The 16,166-nt window shown below is 38.3% G+C and overlaps 1 protein-coding gene across 2 annotated transcripts in view; it reads left to right on the plus strand.

Moving 5' to 3' along the window:
• DUSP16 (dual specificity phosphatase 16) overlaps positions 1 to 16,166 on the plus strand; it is a 67,342-nt gene that overhangs the window by 34,806 nt on the left and 16,370 nt on the right. For both annotated transcript variants that reach the window (XM_032184349.1, XM_032184358.1), the window contains 2 exons: positions 17 to 615; positions 1,732 to 1,870. In XM_032184349.1, coding sequence (XP_032040240.1) covers positions 385 to 615; positions 1,732 to 1,870 — 370 coding nt within the window. In that variant the 5' untranslated portion in view covers positions 17 to 384. The remainder of the gene's footprint in view (positions 1 to 16; positions 616 to 1,731; positions 1,871 to 16,166) is intronic.

The raw sequence follows: 16,166 nt of genomic DNA on the forward strand, positions 1-16,166 counted from the left end.
CTTTCCCTTCTTACAGGCTCTTAGTCCGGTGTGAAGCTGATGGGTGGGAGTAAAGGTAAAGAATGATGTAATGCAGTGGCAGCCAGAAAGCATCTTTTGTTTGAATTGTGAAATGGCTACTCCAGTCGTCTCCTGATGAATCAGATGTGAGGGGCTGCTTTGTGGAATGAACCCTTTGTAACGGCACATCAACTGGAAGCAGGAGGAGATGTTCAGTTGAAGAGCTCTTTCTGAAAATGGGTTTAACTTTTCTTTTGCCAGTCGCTACCAGCATGACCTCATACACTTCTAGTACAATGGTGTGGCTAAGCCTTTGAGTACACAGCCATTACATCACCGCAGCAAATTAGAGAGGGAGGTGGTGAAAGAGGCCTTATTGTTGTCATGGCCGATGAGATGATCAGGACTCAACTCATTGTCGCCGAGAAGTTGGTAGCTTTGCTGGAGAGTGGTACAGAAAAATTGCTACTGATTGACAGCCGCCCCTTTGTGGAATACAATACGTCCCACATCTTGGATGCCATCAACATCAACTGCTCCAAGCTCATGAAGCGGAGACTGCAGCAGGACAAAGTTTTGATTACAGAGCTCATTCAGCATTCAGCAAAACACAAGGTAGGGGTCATTTTCCTGTTATTCCTTCTATTTGTTTAAAAAACTGTACCTGGAGAGCAACTTGTAATAATTTTCCATTGGGCATTTTGGTTTTAAAAAACAAATTTGTGAGATTTTGTTTTGCAAAGACTTAATCTGATTTAAGATGCTGTCAGTTACTATTAAATTTGTATTTGGTATTCTTTGTAGCAATACTCTCCTGTAAATGACAGAACACTGTATAGGGACCTGAAAATGACTGAGAAAGAACATTTTTGGGGTTCCTGTAAATCTTGCAAAGCACTGTCCCAAAAGTATGTAATCAATGCATTAAACATTCATATTCTAATCTTTGAAAGATTCTTTGGGGTCTGTGGTGGTAAGAATCGCTTATCAAGCGGTTGTACAGCTTGGATAGAAACTGTAGCTCTGTCAATCCTGGCTTCTACTTGCTGTTTGAAATGCTTTTCATGTGAGTAGTTTGATGGATTTTTAAACAAAGTTAGCAGTGAAAAGAAAATAGCCAAGCTGTTTAAACATAATGTGTATCTGGTAGATTTTTTTTTTTATTTTTTAATCCAGCTGTACTTGTTTCAAACATTTTGGGTAACAGAAATAATCTGAAAGAAAGAACATAATATATATGTATTTAAAACCAAAGTGGTGTTTCTTACGTTAGCATACTTTTTGCATAAAGTTTTATAGATGGCTGAAATGTGTGTGGCGTTAGGCAGTTTAAGGTCTCTGTATTGTTTAAAAAGAAAAAAAAAAAACACAGAAACAGAAACTGAGAGTGGACCTTCTTGTTAAAAAAAAAAAAAAAGTTTTTTTAAAAAAAGCTAAAGATGAAGCGTTTTACTAGTGACGTAAAATTACTGAATCGTAGTAATTTACAGTGTATGCTTCAACTTGGAGCAAATAATCAATTAAAAAACCTCTCAATATTGCTGACCAAATATAATTCCTTTAAGTATAAGATAAAAAATTGTTTTGCATACAGCTGTATATGAAATCTAAATATCTGAAGTGCTGCATACCAAGCACATAGGAACCCTTAGCCTGACTTTATGCAGGTGATAAAGGGGTGCTTTTAATCATCTTCCTCCTTCCTATCTTACTTGATTATTTGCATTTCAGATTGAAATTGATTGCAAGCAGGAAGTGGTGGTGTATGACCAAAGCTCTAAAGATGTGACCTCTCTCTCATCTGACTGCTTTCTTACTGTGCTCCTGGGCAAACTGGAGAAGAATTTCAGCTCTGTTTATCTGCTTAAAGGTATGATGTACCAAGATAAAAATGGCACTTGAATAAGGAGAAAGAAATGCTATTGTTATAGCTTATGTGTACAGAGTTTTGCAACAGCACTGCTGTAAACTGCAGTTATAATATGGCTTTTTCTTTTGTTCTTTATGCATATAGTGATGTTCATGATACATGTAATGCTTAGAAATTACATCTTACAGATGATATGTAACACCATTGGTGTTGTGCAAATGGAAATTGATAAACACAGATTTTTTTTTTACATGTGTATGTCAAAAGTATGTCAAAACTACTATAAGAAAGGTGCTTCCCTGGTGTTCTAAGTCTGTGTGCTAGGAGGTATGTGCTTCCTTGCTGAATTGGTAATTACTACAATAATAACAAGAGAAACAGTCTCCCATTATCTGAGAAATTGTTCTGTGTGACTTTTAAATCTTCATTTTTTTTAGAAAGAGATACTATTATTTTTTTGCCTCACCTCTACTTGTTGTTTGTTTGTTTTGTTTTGTTTTGTTTAAATTCCAGCTCAAATCATCTGTAGACATTCAGGTCCTTATAATACATGATTTTTTAGTTTTTGCGTGTTTTTGTTATTTCTGTCATATAATTATTTAGGTTGGAAAAGACGTCTTATATCATGTATTCCACCTTTAACCTAGTACCGAAGTCCACCACTGAACCATGCTCGTAAGCTCTCATCTATAGGTTTCTTGAAGGCCTTCTGGGATGGTGACTCAACCACTTCCCTGGGCAGCCCATTCCAATACCACACAACTCTTTCAGTAAAGAAATTTCTCCTAATATCCATCCTAAACCTCCCCTGTGTCAACTTGAGGTCATTTCCCCTCGTCTTATCACTTGAAGAAGAAGCCAGTCCCCACCTCACTGTATCCTCCTTTAAGGTAATTATAAAGCCACGGAACAGTAGAGTCATGGGATAGTAGACCCAGTGTTTTCAAGAAGTAACAAGGAGGGGTGTGAAGTAGATACAGGGCTGAAAGAAGAAGGGATGATGAATAGAAGTAGGAAATACATTGCAGTGACTCAGTCAATGATCTAATGAAGTATATACACAGTCTCTGAGAAATGTTAAAACGGCAGTCAGAGACTAATGATGACAAAAAAAAATCAAGAACTCCAGAGAGATACTTCCTTTTAACAAGAAGGTTTTGCTGAGGTTTGTAGTGACTTCAGATGACAGTGGCAAGGAGATGGTTATGTTACTGAGAAAACTTTTCCCAAACTGTTTTGAAAGTGAGTACAGTGGAAATTAATAATTTCTGCACTTGGACAGATGCATTTGGTTCTAATGTGAGCTAGACTTACAGCAAACTAAGATCTTGCTTTAGCTGTGTCTGGTGCTTGTTTTCTTTGATCTCTTGGTAAGAATCATGCCTGTGTTTGTGGACCACACTATAAGACTAAGTAACTCTTCTTCTATAGGACACACCAAATGAACATGTGGTCTCTAGGCACAGTAAATGCTTACTGATAGATGGTGTATGTAATTAATACTCTATTAAATTTAAAACATTTGGAAAAAATTAGACTAAAAACAGTTAATGCCTCTTAAGAAACATCAATTTTACTATTCAAATACCCAACTCTGCTTATCTATCCTAAAGTTTTTGTAATAACCAGAAGCATATTATAGCTCCATGAAGAAATACAGACTATTCACAACTTAATTTACATGCTGGAAAGAGACACAGCTCTCTAATGACTAAGAATTCAACTCCATGGTAGGGAGAAATTGGAGAGATCTGAATAAAGCCGAGGAGAGTATCACAAAACTTTCCTTTCTTCATCTATTGTACCTCTATAGATTAGTGGCATGAAACATGTCTTTGATCATCTTCTCCCTCTGCTGGACCTCATGAAGAAGATGATCGGAGTGTCTCCACCCTCAGACTTGTCTGTGTCTTCTCTAGGAGTGGACAGTACCAGAAAGGGATTGTACTGCAGCTCCCTAGTGCATAGTCTGAGCAAACACCAGTTGCACATTTCATAATGATATATGTTTTGTTTTTTACTTATTTCTAGCACATGGTAGTTGTCTGTTCAAACTGAAAATGCAGCATTAAACCACATGCAAGATAGTAGCTGGTTGAGGTGAATTTAGCAATGTGCAGCTGTTGAAGGTTCATTTGGATATTAGAGGGAAAGAAAGGGAAGCTGATGTGTTAAAGCCCTCCTTAAAAAAAAGGAGGATTTTAATTTTAACATGTCAAATGCATTTCTCTTAGAAAAGATTAGATTTGAGAGTTTAATCCTTTTTTTGTCAAATAGCAAGTGATGGGAATGTTTATGGGTGTAGAAATCTGATGGTTTTAAAACCAATAATAGAGGAGTATAAGAACAAAAGGAAAATGTAAAGAAAGTGTTCACTAGTGATTAATTAGAAGTGCTAAGTGCTTGTTTCAGGAAATGTACCCAACTAAGATGAATTGGTAATATAGCAATTAACATAAACTGTGTTACTTCACTCTGTAGCACTTCCTTGTCTTCTAATGATTTTGTTCTGGTTTTAATCCTTACATAAAAAATAGCTTCCACAGTCCTGTTGTGTTTTCTTCTTTGTTTGTTTTAATATCTATTAAAAAACTAGTTACTTAAAGGAAAAACAAACAAAATAAACCTTTTGCTGTGTGAGGTGAAGGAGAAAGTGCTAGATTTGGTTTTATACAATGTTCCTTGGAGTTTCTTGATATGTGGCTATTAAGAAACTAGATAAAATGTGTTGACTCAGAAAGCTGAAGACAAATGCTCATAAACATTTATGGTTTATAATGAGAGTAGGGGTCAGTGCACTCTGTAGAAAGAAAAACCTTTGGACTTGAGTTTTCCCTAAACCACTCAATGTAGTTTATTTAAAACAGTGACCTTAAATAAACATTTTCAGGTAGGAAAATGTATTTTTTTGAGACAGAATAAGCAGCAATTAACAAATTTCTGAAATTTCTACATCTGTTCTTTCTGCCTTCCCCCATTACTGAGCACTCAGTAAGTTGTTTTTTTTTTTTTTTTTTCTTCTATTTAACATTTTTATTTATAATTTTATTTATTAAGGTTGTGCATAAAGGTATGTTCAACCCTGGAGGCTGTTTTTCATTGAAGCAGCTAATGTAAAGACCTCAGAGGAACCCTTGCCAATTAGTTCAAGCTCTTGATCTAACCTCATAAAAATATTTATAATCTGGTGGGGAATGTTCTCAGGAATTTAAATATTTGTTTTGGTTCTTAATTTTTAATAGTGCACAAAATACTGATATGTGGGTACTGAAGGCTTAGCCTACTCCCGTCATTGCATCTACTTGGCTGAGTTAAGTAAGACTTAAAGATGGGGATGTGACTTGATTCCTTCTCTTACCATAATTTGAGAACTGGATTTACTTTTATGGAGTCCTGCCTGTTCCTAGTATTTTTGTGATGTTTCTGCAGAGCAAGCAGAAACAGTTGAGAGAGACTACGGACTGTTGCTTAACAAATTATTATTGCTAAGGTGGAAAACAGCAAGAATCTTGCTTAAATCCTTTTTTCACTATGCCAGTGGAAAACATTCACATTCTATTTTCCTTGCTCTTTCCTTCTTCTCTTAATCTGGCTTGTTCCTACTAGGGCAAGCACAGATGTATTCATGGCAGTCACCTTTCAAATGCTGCCTGTGATGAGAATGAAGTTGAGGTTTAGTTGTGTGTGCAGAAAACACACAAAACAGAAGGATTTCTTAAAAAGAAAAACAAAACAAAACCAAAAAAAATAAACCACAGAAATCTCTACCACTCTGTATTTCCAACCTAAGATAAAAATTGTGATAGCCTAATGCAGAAACACTGTACTGGCTCTGAACTGAAACCAGAAGCAAGAATCCTTTTAATTGGGTGGATGTGGAGCAATGGTGAATGTCTAAGAGAGACTAGATAACCATCAAAGTACTGTGAGGGTAGGATCATAGAAACAGTTTCACCGAACCTTTTAAGAGTTTCTTAGTGCTGAAAGAACAGAGCATATTTTGCCAGCAAGCCATGAATAACTTATTTTTTTTTTGTCAGTCCTCAGTTTGATACTTAGACTTGATGTACTTTAAGGTACAGTGCTACTAAGGCCAACCAATGCAGAAAACTTGCATAATGCATCAGATTATAAAGTCTGGGGATTCAGGGGAGTCAAATATAGTAGAAAGAAGCCTTTTGTGAGCTTCTAGATCTGCCTGTTATTACTCCAGTGCCTGAAGGATGTGACATGGATATATATGTCATTGTATTTCACTGGACTCATTCCTCTTATTAAATAGCATCAACCTGATCTGCAGATGTAATCAGGGTTGTGTATACCTAAATATTGTCTGTGGAAAACTTGCTTTGTGGTTGGAAATGAAACTGCCATCCTTCAATGGATAAATCAAAGACTGCAGGGAAAGAAGGACAGACTTCATATTCAAGTCAGATGAGAACTGTCTTAGAAAGTAGTCCATGAATTTCTTTGTGCTACTTATCTTTCAGCTTTATCCCAAGTTATCTTTGTCACTCAGAGATTCACTAGCAGAGAATTACAGATTTTCTAGGTGCCCAGTGTGCAGCCCCCGTGTGGCTCACAGAAACATGGAGTCGGGGAGCTGTACACCATCATTCCAAAACCTCGGTTAGACGTAGGTGCTGTCACCCCATAAAAGAGTCATGCTGACCAGCAACTGAAGCCCAAGTGGTGAATTGCCTGCTAATCTCTGCTACATGCAGTTCTGCCTTTGAAAAATGTGAGCAATAATATGATATAATGGATGTTGCTTTCATAAGACCTCTCTGATAAGTTTTACAGAGCACAAAGCTGCTGTGATAAGCAGAAAAACATTATTAATAATTAATTTCATATTCAGTGATGAACGCAGGTCACATACAGTGGTCAACAAATGAAGTCATAAACTGAGTGAGTATGAAAAGAAAGAACAAACAGAATGAGTTCACTGAGACTGGGCAAAGGTCCCGGAAACAAAATAGTGAGATTAGCTAGGGACTGTTGCAAAAGGTGGGTTTTTGCTGAAACTTTCCAAGTAATTCTTTCTCTGTGACCTGTCCCTCACTGACACAGTGTGTGCATGAAGTGGAAGTCTTGCATGGAGGACACAAGAAGGAAGCAAGACAAAGACCACTTCTAAGGTCTTGTTTATGCTGGCATTTTTCTTAAAAAATACTTGAAACCATAAGTCGATGTAAAGGAGTCCCACTACAAGAATGTCAGTATCTCCAGAGTACGTTTACCATTGTGTTGTCTCTACCTGGCTAAAGCAAAGCTGGATGGTAAAGAAAGTGCAGTGCTCTCTCCCTGCTTTGTTGCCGAAAAAGCCATGCCTTGTGGCAGAGGAGCAGGATATCTTAAGAATATTCTTTTATAGGTATGACTTGTGATTTCCATCTCCTGAAGCAAACAGGGTTGAAAGACTGAGCTTTCCTCCCTGCTTCTGCAATCCCACATGAGCAGTAGAAGGGTTCCCAGTGTGTGCTGAAAGATGGCAAAAGTTAGTTGTAGTTTGTGCTGTCTGATAAATTTCCATCTAACACACTAATGCCTTTCAACGTTTGGATTCGGAGCTTAATAACATTTGGTTATGGCTGACTGAAGTTGTGAGCATTCCCTGTAAGCAAATCTTTGGAGGGTGCCTCAAGGAGAAGAGCACAACTCCAAATGGTGGCCGTTAATTAATGTAATAAAGTTTTCTGCAAGTTGAAATAATTGCAGGCAGAATGAGCTGTCAAATATCCCGCTGACATTTAGAGGAAGAAGTGTAGTCACAAGATGATGGCAGGCTTCCTCACACTGACTGTTGATGCCATTAGAAGCCAGTTTCTAATGAAGAAGGTAGAAGTTTTGCAGAGTGAGTGTGGTATTCCAGGAGTGGTCCCATGTCGCATGGTCAGTGTCAGTGGGAAGGAGAAGAAAGTGGGGAAGGAACTTGGCTCTGGGTTGCCCTCTACAAAAGACTCCTCTCTTTCAATTTTTGGGAGAGCGTAGAAAAACTAGTACCCTTGGCTATAGCTGGTCCCCTGTGAATATCCTCCCACCCTTTGTACTTAAAATGAAGTTTTGAGTGTTCACTTAGTGCCATGATTGTTTTAAGCACTTGAAAAATGGGAGTAGGTTTTATTACTTTCATATGTGTGTTTACTTGCTGTCTTTTGAGCGAGAGCAAAGTTTGACTAGCGTGAAACTCTCATAACATTTCTCAAACCCAAGAATAACTTGTTAACTTGGCTTTTGTTTGGGATACCTCTAGATACTTGTGAAACTTTATTGACTGAAATCACGACTGGGGTCTTTTTTTTTCTTTAAAGGCAGAAAGGGCAAGTGTGAACATCCAGCATGCTCTCTGTGCTTGTGGTTCATCTGACTCTTCTACTGGTGCATGGCACCTGGGTGGATGGGTGGGTGGAGGGAGTTGACCCCTTTCTCCTCCTCCTGCCCCCTCAGCCTTGTTTACTTAACCTGCCTATTAACCTTGTCTTACCAAAGGCAGAAACCCTCCAGGGCAAATAACTTCCTTCGCTACCGTACTTGTAAAACACCTGGCATAACAGAGCCACTGTCTGTACGCTACTGTAATAATAAAACTAAAAAAAAAAAAAAAAAAAAAAAAAAAAAGGAAAAAGCTTTCTGAAGCAGAGACTTCAATCTGGTAGATGAAGTGGCAGATGAGAGGGGACAGGAAGGGGGGAGGAGGGCTGTCCGCTGGGATGGCAGCGCTCCTGGCGGGGCTGAGCTTATGTAATGGAAAATGGCAAGCGTCCCTGCTTAGCTGAGCTGGAATGCATGAGTTGCAGCGGGCTGTGTAGGTCTGCAGCTCATTTAAACAAAGTGGAAACATTGTAGATTCATAAAACTCTGAGTCAGAAAGTTTACAACTTTTTCTCGTTATGGCTGGGGAAAAATCCATACGGTATCCTTTAGATAAACATTTTAGCGTTTGGTGGGAGCGTGACTGTGGAAGTGCTGATAAGTTACAGCATTAAGAGCCTCTTATCTGAAACATGACGAATGCTAATGTTTTGTACTTTCTCTGTGTTTTTTTTTTTGTTTGTTTGTTTTGTTTTGTTTTGTTTTTTGTTTGTTTTGTTTTTGTTTGTGTGTGTGTGTTTAAATTTGATTTCTGCATAGTTTTCAGTAATATTAAGAACATTATATACCTAGTGCTGGTCATTATTAATGGAAACAACTTCCAAATTGCAGGGGGGGGGGGGAAGGGAAAGGGGAAGAAGGCAGTTAAACATGAATATACTCTGCTATGCATCTTTGTTGTGTACAGAAGTTTGGTAGGGCTTACTTAGAGTCCAAGTATTATTTTGCAGCGATAGCTATAAATTTTGTTATTTTTCTGTTCATTTTCCTTTAAATGCAATACTAATATAATATTTATTACTATATGTTCATATAAAATTTGAGTAATCACTGCCCTTAATGAAGAAGCAAATTCTGGTCTAAAAGAAGGCATTGGAATCTTCTGTCAAATAAACAAGCTTCAAAGTCTCCTTGCGATGCTTTTCTGGTGCACACATCATCATTGGTTTTTGACTCATCACTTGGTTTTTTGACCTTTTCCACTCCCTGCTAACTGCATTAAAATAGTTGTGTTTGACACTGAGGTAATACTGATGAACTGGCAGACAATTAGATCTTGTGTGAACAGGAGGGAAGTGGCTTCTGGTCTGTTTTCAAGATGAATTCATTGAAGAAATCCAATTTCTCTCTTTGATGTTTTCTGAACTGTCAGAACCTGAAGGGGGAAGAAAAAGGAGCAGTGTCTGATTTGAATGGCACTTCAAGAGTAACGCCAACATTTGCTCTGTTACCAGTGTGCATTTTCCTTGGGCTTTTCCAGCAGACTCTGTGGTCTGTGAAAAACTGACATGTGCTGCCTCTTCTCTCTACATCAGGAGCAAGAGAAGGGATCTTCTGCGCATCCTGAGTGAGACATGCAGTGCTGCAGGGCCAGCAGGACCTACTGGGATGTTGTATAAAACACTTCATAGGCATAGTCTGAAGTTTTACACAGGCCAAGCTCATAGAAGTTGCCTTTTTGTCTGTCTCTCTGCTGTCACCCACAAAAGATGCATGTATTTAAGCTTGTTCGTCAGCTTCAGTAAGTCTTGACAAAAGGAGTAATTAAATAAGAAAAATAATGGCAGTTCTTGTAAGCCCTATGGAAATGAGCACTGCCACAGTGGAGAGTCTCACATTAGTGTCTCCCCCTGAAAAGTAGCTTTGGGTCAAACTGAGCTGGATTTGCTGGTGTGATGAAGCAGTAGTGCTGGGCAGGTCCCAGCAGTGGAAGAAGCGTCCTTCAGAGCTCAGGCTGCGCTAGCCACCCATGGACCCACCACAGGACTGGCATGGGAGGCAGATGGTCTCTTTTAGTTCTGCAGCCCCTCAAATTACTTGACGAAATGCATTTGTTTAGTTTGAAAGTGGAAATCTGTTCATCTGGTCTTTAGAGTCAGCCTCTAAAGTTTCAGTAGGTGGCCAGGAGCCTTGTCTCAGTTATCAAATGCTTCTCTAGCGGAACCTTCCCCTCCTTGTCCTCAGCTTTGCTACCAGGCTCTGGGCACAAAAGGCAGCTGCATGGGGTTCTCTGTCAAGCTTTAGCTGACAAGTTCATAGAAAGCACACAATGTGATGTGTCCATTGTCCATGTGTCCAAGGCAGAACTGTCCATTTCCTCATCTGTCTTTCATTCCAGTTTTTGTTTCGTGGCCACCTTTATAAAGAATAAGTAATGAATCCTCCTAGAACAAGCACGGTGTGAGCTTGTTAGTTAAGTTTGTTACTGTTAGGATTTGTATACTTCTGGAGCTCTCCTTTTTATGGGAGTTGTGTCCATATTGGATATTTATATTAGAAAAACCCAGTTACACCTAAGGGGAACATCCCCTATTTTCATGTGTCCCTTTTGCTGCAGAGCTGCAGGCACATCAGCTGTTGTGCTTTACTTTAACACCCAGCCTTAATCTGTTTTATCTCTGAGGTGTTGTCAAGTCTCTGTTCTGTGCTTTGTCAGTCTGCACTTAACTATTAGTAAGAGACCCTATTTTTAGGTGATTAAGGGTAAAACTTCTGGGGCAGATCTCTGAAAGCATTTTGAGAATAGTAAGGAGTTACATGATTGGTGATGGAAACAGTACTTTTAACAGCAACTTTCAAGAGATTTTAGGATTGCTTCATGACTGATCTGTCTGTATCTTAGAAATAATGCGCAGGTTGAGATATAGGATTAATGTGAGTATGAGGGAACATCTGTGTTATATTCAACATGCATGCAAAGGAAAGATAATAAATATGTGTGGATGGGGGAGATGGATGTTCCTGTAACAGTAACAGGAATATTTGGCTAAATTAACAGCTGGTAATTAGAACCATCCAACAGCCCGCTTATGCTGTGTAAACACTGGTGAGCTGCTCAAGGTGATCTTTGAAAGCTGGTAGGAGGACAAAATGGCATTCTCCTCTCTTTCCAGCACCCTGTGGAAAAGAAAGGTATTTAGGGGAGGTGGAGAGCAAGAAAATGAAGAGAGTACTGGGCTAGAGGATGGGGGAAGTGTGCAGGGTAGATGCAGATGTTGATCTGTACAATAACAAATGATGTTTCATTGGACCAGCCGTAGTACCATAAAGCCAAAGATGACTAACTTGGTCAGTGTGAGGAAAGGATGTTTGTTGATGGGAATGAAGAAAAATGCTTGAATTTTGAAAACTAACTTTTAGTAGATGGAGCTTTTGCTGCCCTCTGCCTCCTTCCCCATGCTAAATCTTTTTCACAGGTACCTGGACTTCTCTAAGAAAAAAAAAAAAAAAAAGCTTTCAGTTTTTAAATTCAGAATCTCTTCTTGAATGTTTCCTGTAATAGTTAAATTTTGATTAGTGGTTACATCTCTTCGTATGGCTACATCTATTTGAAGGAAGCATAAGAATGAGGGGGGAAAAAAACAACAGTATAACATGGAATAAGCCTAGAAAAGAGCCACCTTTTTTCTCTGTATTTTATGTTTTATTATGTTGTCATTTATCTTGAATGGTTTTATTGAGTATTGGGTGAAAGCATTAAATATTATCTGCACTTCATAACCCTCTATTAAGTGTTAACCCCCTCCTTTTTTAAAAAAAAAATGTTGTTATTGGTGGTTGTTTGATATAGCTACTCTTTCATTTGCAAACCATCTCTAGTGGTTTACAGAGCTACTGTCATCCCTGCAACTGCAGTAGAGCAATTGGCAGCATTATGGAATGCTCCTTGTCTGTTTCTGTATAAAATAAAACAGATGAGCTGATGTAAATGCTTGTGGTTCTCAATAGTTATTTCTCTTTATTAATTTAGGGTTTGTCTCTGATGGTAGTTTAACTAAGGATCTGGATGGGTGCCATTCCCTTAATGGAAGGTAGCTGTTCCCAAATCAACAAAACTTCCCCGGCTACCATTTGTTGCCACCTGATCCCATCTTCTTTCTCTCTCTTCTTCCTGCTGTTGGCAACATTAGCTAGGAGATTTATTTATATAAGGATTTATGCAATGAATCTATAATAAAGACTAACTTATGTTGTGGAAGTCTGCTGAAAGTTTTTAATCCATTTTTCATCCATTTTTTCTTCTGGGTTTGGCCCTATTTGGTTTCCTGAGTTGGCTGAGAGGTGAGCTGAAACTTCTGATGTCAAGATTCCTTTAACCATCCTACCTTGATGAGTGTAATCATGACACGGTACACAGGAAACTGCAGTGTCTTAATTCAGGGGAAGTCTGTAGTCACCACTTTGCAGAACCATAGCAACACTGTAATTGAGTAGGATACCTGATCTTGCCAAATTTATGGTAATGGATGTATAAGCTTGTAAGTAAGAAATTTAGGCTTTACTGTAAAGATGTAGGAGGTGTTGGGTTGTCTGCCACATGCAAGAGTTTATGCTGCAAAATCACTGACAGCTTTTGGCACCTTAACATGGTTTCATAGAAACTCTTCTTGTGCAGCCGCAAGTGGTGAACAGAACAAGTCGGCGCCAGAGCACATAGGGTACAGCTGTCTGTTCAATGTGCTGCAACCAGGGGATGCCTGTCACCCGGTTAAAACCAAAATCATTTCGCTAGTCTGGTCATTTTTAACAAGCTAGCCAAGCAAGAGCCGAGTCAACTTTGGGCAGATACACAACTTTGCAATATAATAATGATGGATCATCTAAAAGTAGAGCAGAACTAAATTAATTGACTTTTGTCTCAGAAACATAAAGGACAAGCAGCTGAACGTTACAGTCAATTTATCACTGCTACTTTGGTATCTCTTACTTTCATGTTGGAAAATACATTAGATTATATAGTCTGAAATCACTTCTGTCTCATATTGCTTTAATTTGCTCCCATAATGTCATCATCCCCACAGATTTTTCTTCAGACTTGGGCAGGGCCTATTGTACAAGTAAGATAGACTTAAAGTTGTGCTAGCTACTCGCTGCCAACCAAAGGTTATGGTGACTTACATATGTGCAGTCATGACCAGAAACAACTGGCTATTTAAAAGTGAAGAAGGAGATGCATTGTGCTGCTAATCCTGCTTGGTCAGCAAGTTTTTTTTTGTTTTTTTTTTTGGATATAGTGAAACTATTGCATTAATGGTGATGGAAAAGTCTTCCATTTAACTCACTGATATCAGATTGGTTTGCTGAAGAAGTAGAGTGAGAAACTTCTACAGCTTTGTTGAAGGGAGAGTGGTTTTTTTTGTTTTTTTTTTTAAACAAGCAAAATTTTTAAGACATAAGTATAATATGTAAAAGTTGTCTCATTTTCTCTATCCTCTGCCCATGACCTTCAAAACAGGTAAGTAGTTGAATAAGAGAGTGCAGAGCTCTTTCAGTCCAGCTTTACCATCAAGAAGGCAGACAAGCCATATGATTTCAGAAGCTATTTAAGAGAGAATATTTCCGAGTTATTTGTCAGTTATCTATTTCCAGTCCTTTGTATATTTGGCAATTGGGCTGGTTGGTAGGACTAGAAAGAACAGTCTGCCAGATATTGTAAGCTGGGAGGGGATACCGTTCTGATTAAGGCACTGCAAAGTGAGTGAGATTTCTTAGATCTCGCCCAAGAGATTAGGATCAGGGCCCAGTTACATTTATCAAAGACTTCAGTGGAACTTTATTAAAACAGTAGCTCTGCTAGTGACCTGGGGATTTTTTTTTCCCATGGTTTCAACATGCCCTTGTGATTGATTTACCATTTGCAGGGGCTGGAGTTGTGGTGGACAAAGGGTGTTGTTCAGAAGCTACCTCCAGAAGAAATGCACATTTCCTCTTACTAAACAAACAGCACAGTGCTGCCAGTAGCCCTATTCTAAATGAGGTAGTTAGGCAGACAAATATAAAATTCGCCTTGAAGCAAAGCATCCTCAAACTGTGAAACTGGAAGCTAAACCAGCCTCATCTTTCTTTTAAGGCTCAGATTGCTATTCTGTGTTCCAATCTGTACACTAAGTTCATTCTCCAAATGCTTAAAGTTCGTTTTTTGAGGACTGTCTGCTTCATTTACAGCAGAAGTGAACAGGTAGTCTGCATGGTTGAAGTACTTTTCTCATAAGAAGTTCTTCATGTAGGCTATACATTGATTTTTGCTTTGGAGAATAATGTGGGTCACGATCTGTGTTAGAAAACAGAAACATGAAATAAGAATCCTTTTTTTTTTCCTGCATGTTTTCAGGTGCCATTATTTTTTAAATATAACTATGTATAAATTGTATTATGTGTGTGTATATATGTATATATGCACATACACACGCTATATGCATAAGTCAGTGCAAGCAACTGGAGGTGACAGAAGCTCTTTAAAATGGAAGTTAGTCTCATAATGAAATGACAGCTCAATGGATGCTGTTATTCCAGATCCCTGATATACTGTGTTACGCTGGAGGTAATCAATAGTTCAGCAAGATGCATACATGAATGTTTTGTTGGGATGGGTTTTGTTTATTTGTGTGTGTGTTGTTGTTTGTTTGTTTTTTTTTATAACCATTTTTCAACACACATCTATCGAGAATATATATTTTTTTCTACTGTGAGTGCCATAAATCAAAGGCAGAGTTGTTGAAAAGCTGCTAACTTTTTTTTAGAAATGAATACAGAAGATGGCAGGATTAATATTGGATGGATGGATGGATTAATATTTGAAACGAGATACTGATTGCATCCTTTCTGAAGTCAATGATCCTGAAGTCACTGATGCTACTTAGAGGATTGGGGGCTAATCTGTAATAACAGGTTAAAATATGTGCAGAGGAAATAAGGGTTTACTTGGGAGCATGAGGAAAGATAGGTAACAACACAATGTCAGAAGTACTTGATATGAGAATTTTGTGGTTATAGTTGATGTTGTAAGGATAATAAAGTAACATTTTATCAGGAAAGTGTGTGTAGAAAGAAGAAGGATGACTTTGTAGGGATGAATGTCCCAGAGGAAATGTTGAGGCATCTAATCTTGAAGCACTTCAAGCTTGTATTAACAAATTACTAAAAAACAACAAAAAAGTGTTCCTTATGCTTATAATGACAAAGCATGGGTTCCATCTCCCCAGACCTCAGTCTTTAAGCATATTAGCATCTTTTTTAACTTTTGTTGCAGTATTCATGCAGAAGTGAGAACTTCTGTGGAAGTTTGTCCACATCTGTAGCTATATGGGAAAATTCCTAATTAAAATACAAAACAAAAACATGTCCATATAGTCTTCTTTACAAAGACATTAGAAATTACAAATATAAAATCTCTTCTTTTCTTGTGCTGCTTCTTTGTAAGGAACAACAGGCACTTTGTGTGAGAAAGGCTCCAGATAGCAGCCAACAACCTTCCCAAGAGATAAAGAGTGAACAAATAAAACTGAAGATTGATCTTACTCTTTCCCTTCTTCCACCAGTCCCTCAAGGAACTGCTGGGCTCTGTTACCACATCTTCCATAACATTTATCTAAGGCATGTAGTGACTAAAAATTCTAAGCTTGTTTCCTACAGAACAGGGAAATTCTTATGCCATACCTAAGAGAATTCAGCAACTGTGTGAGAGAGTTATTTTGAAAACTTTTCATCTTTTGATTCATAAATTAAACAAGCACTGTCCATGTTCATGGCTTATAGAGACAGGAACAGGTGGCGGAGGTGTAAAGCAGGATGGTATGAGCAGAATTGTTGTGTTCACTTGATTGACTTTGAAACCAGCCTCAGATTTCTGCCTTTGGGCCCATGCCCTTCAGCTTTCTTGTATCCAACTGGGTCACAGACCTGCCCCTTTGCTTTGCTCTTC

This window comes from Aythya fuligula, chromosome 1 (genome assembly GCF_009819795.1).
Source record: "Aythya fuligula isolate bAytFul2 chromosome 1, bAytFul2.pri, whole genome shotgun sequence".
Classification (NCBI taxonomy): Eukaryota; Metazoa; Chordata; class Aves; order Anseriformes; family Anatidae; genus Aythya; species Aythya fuligula.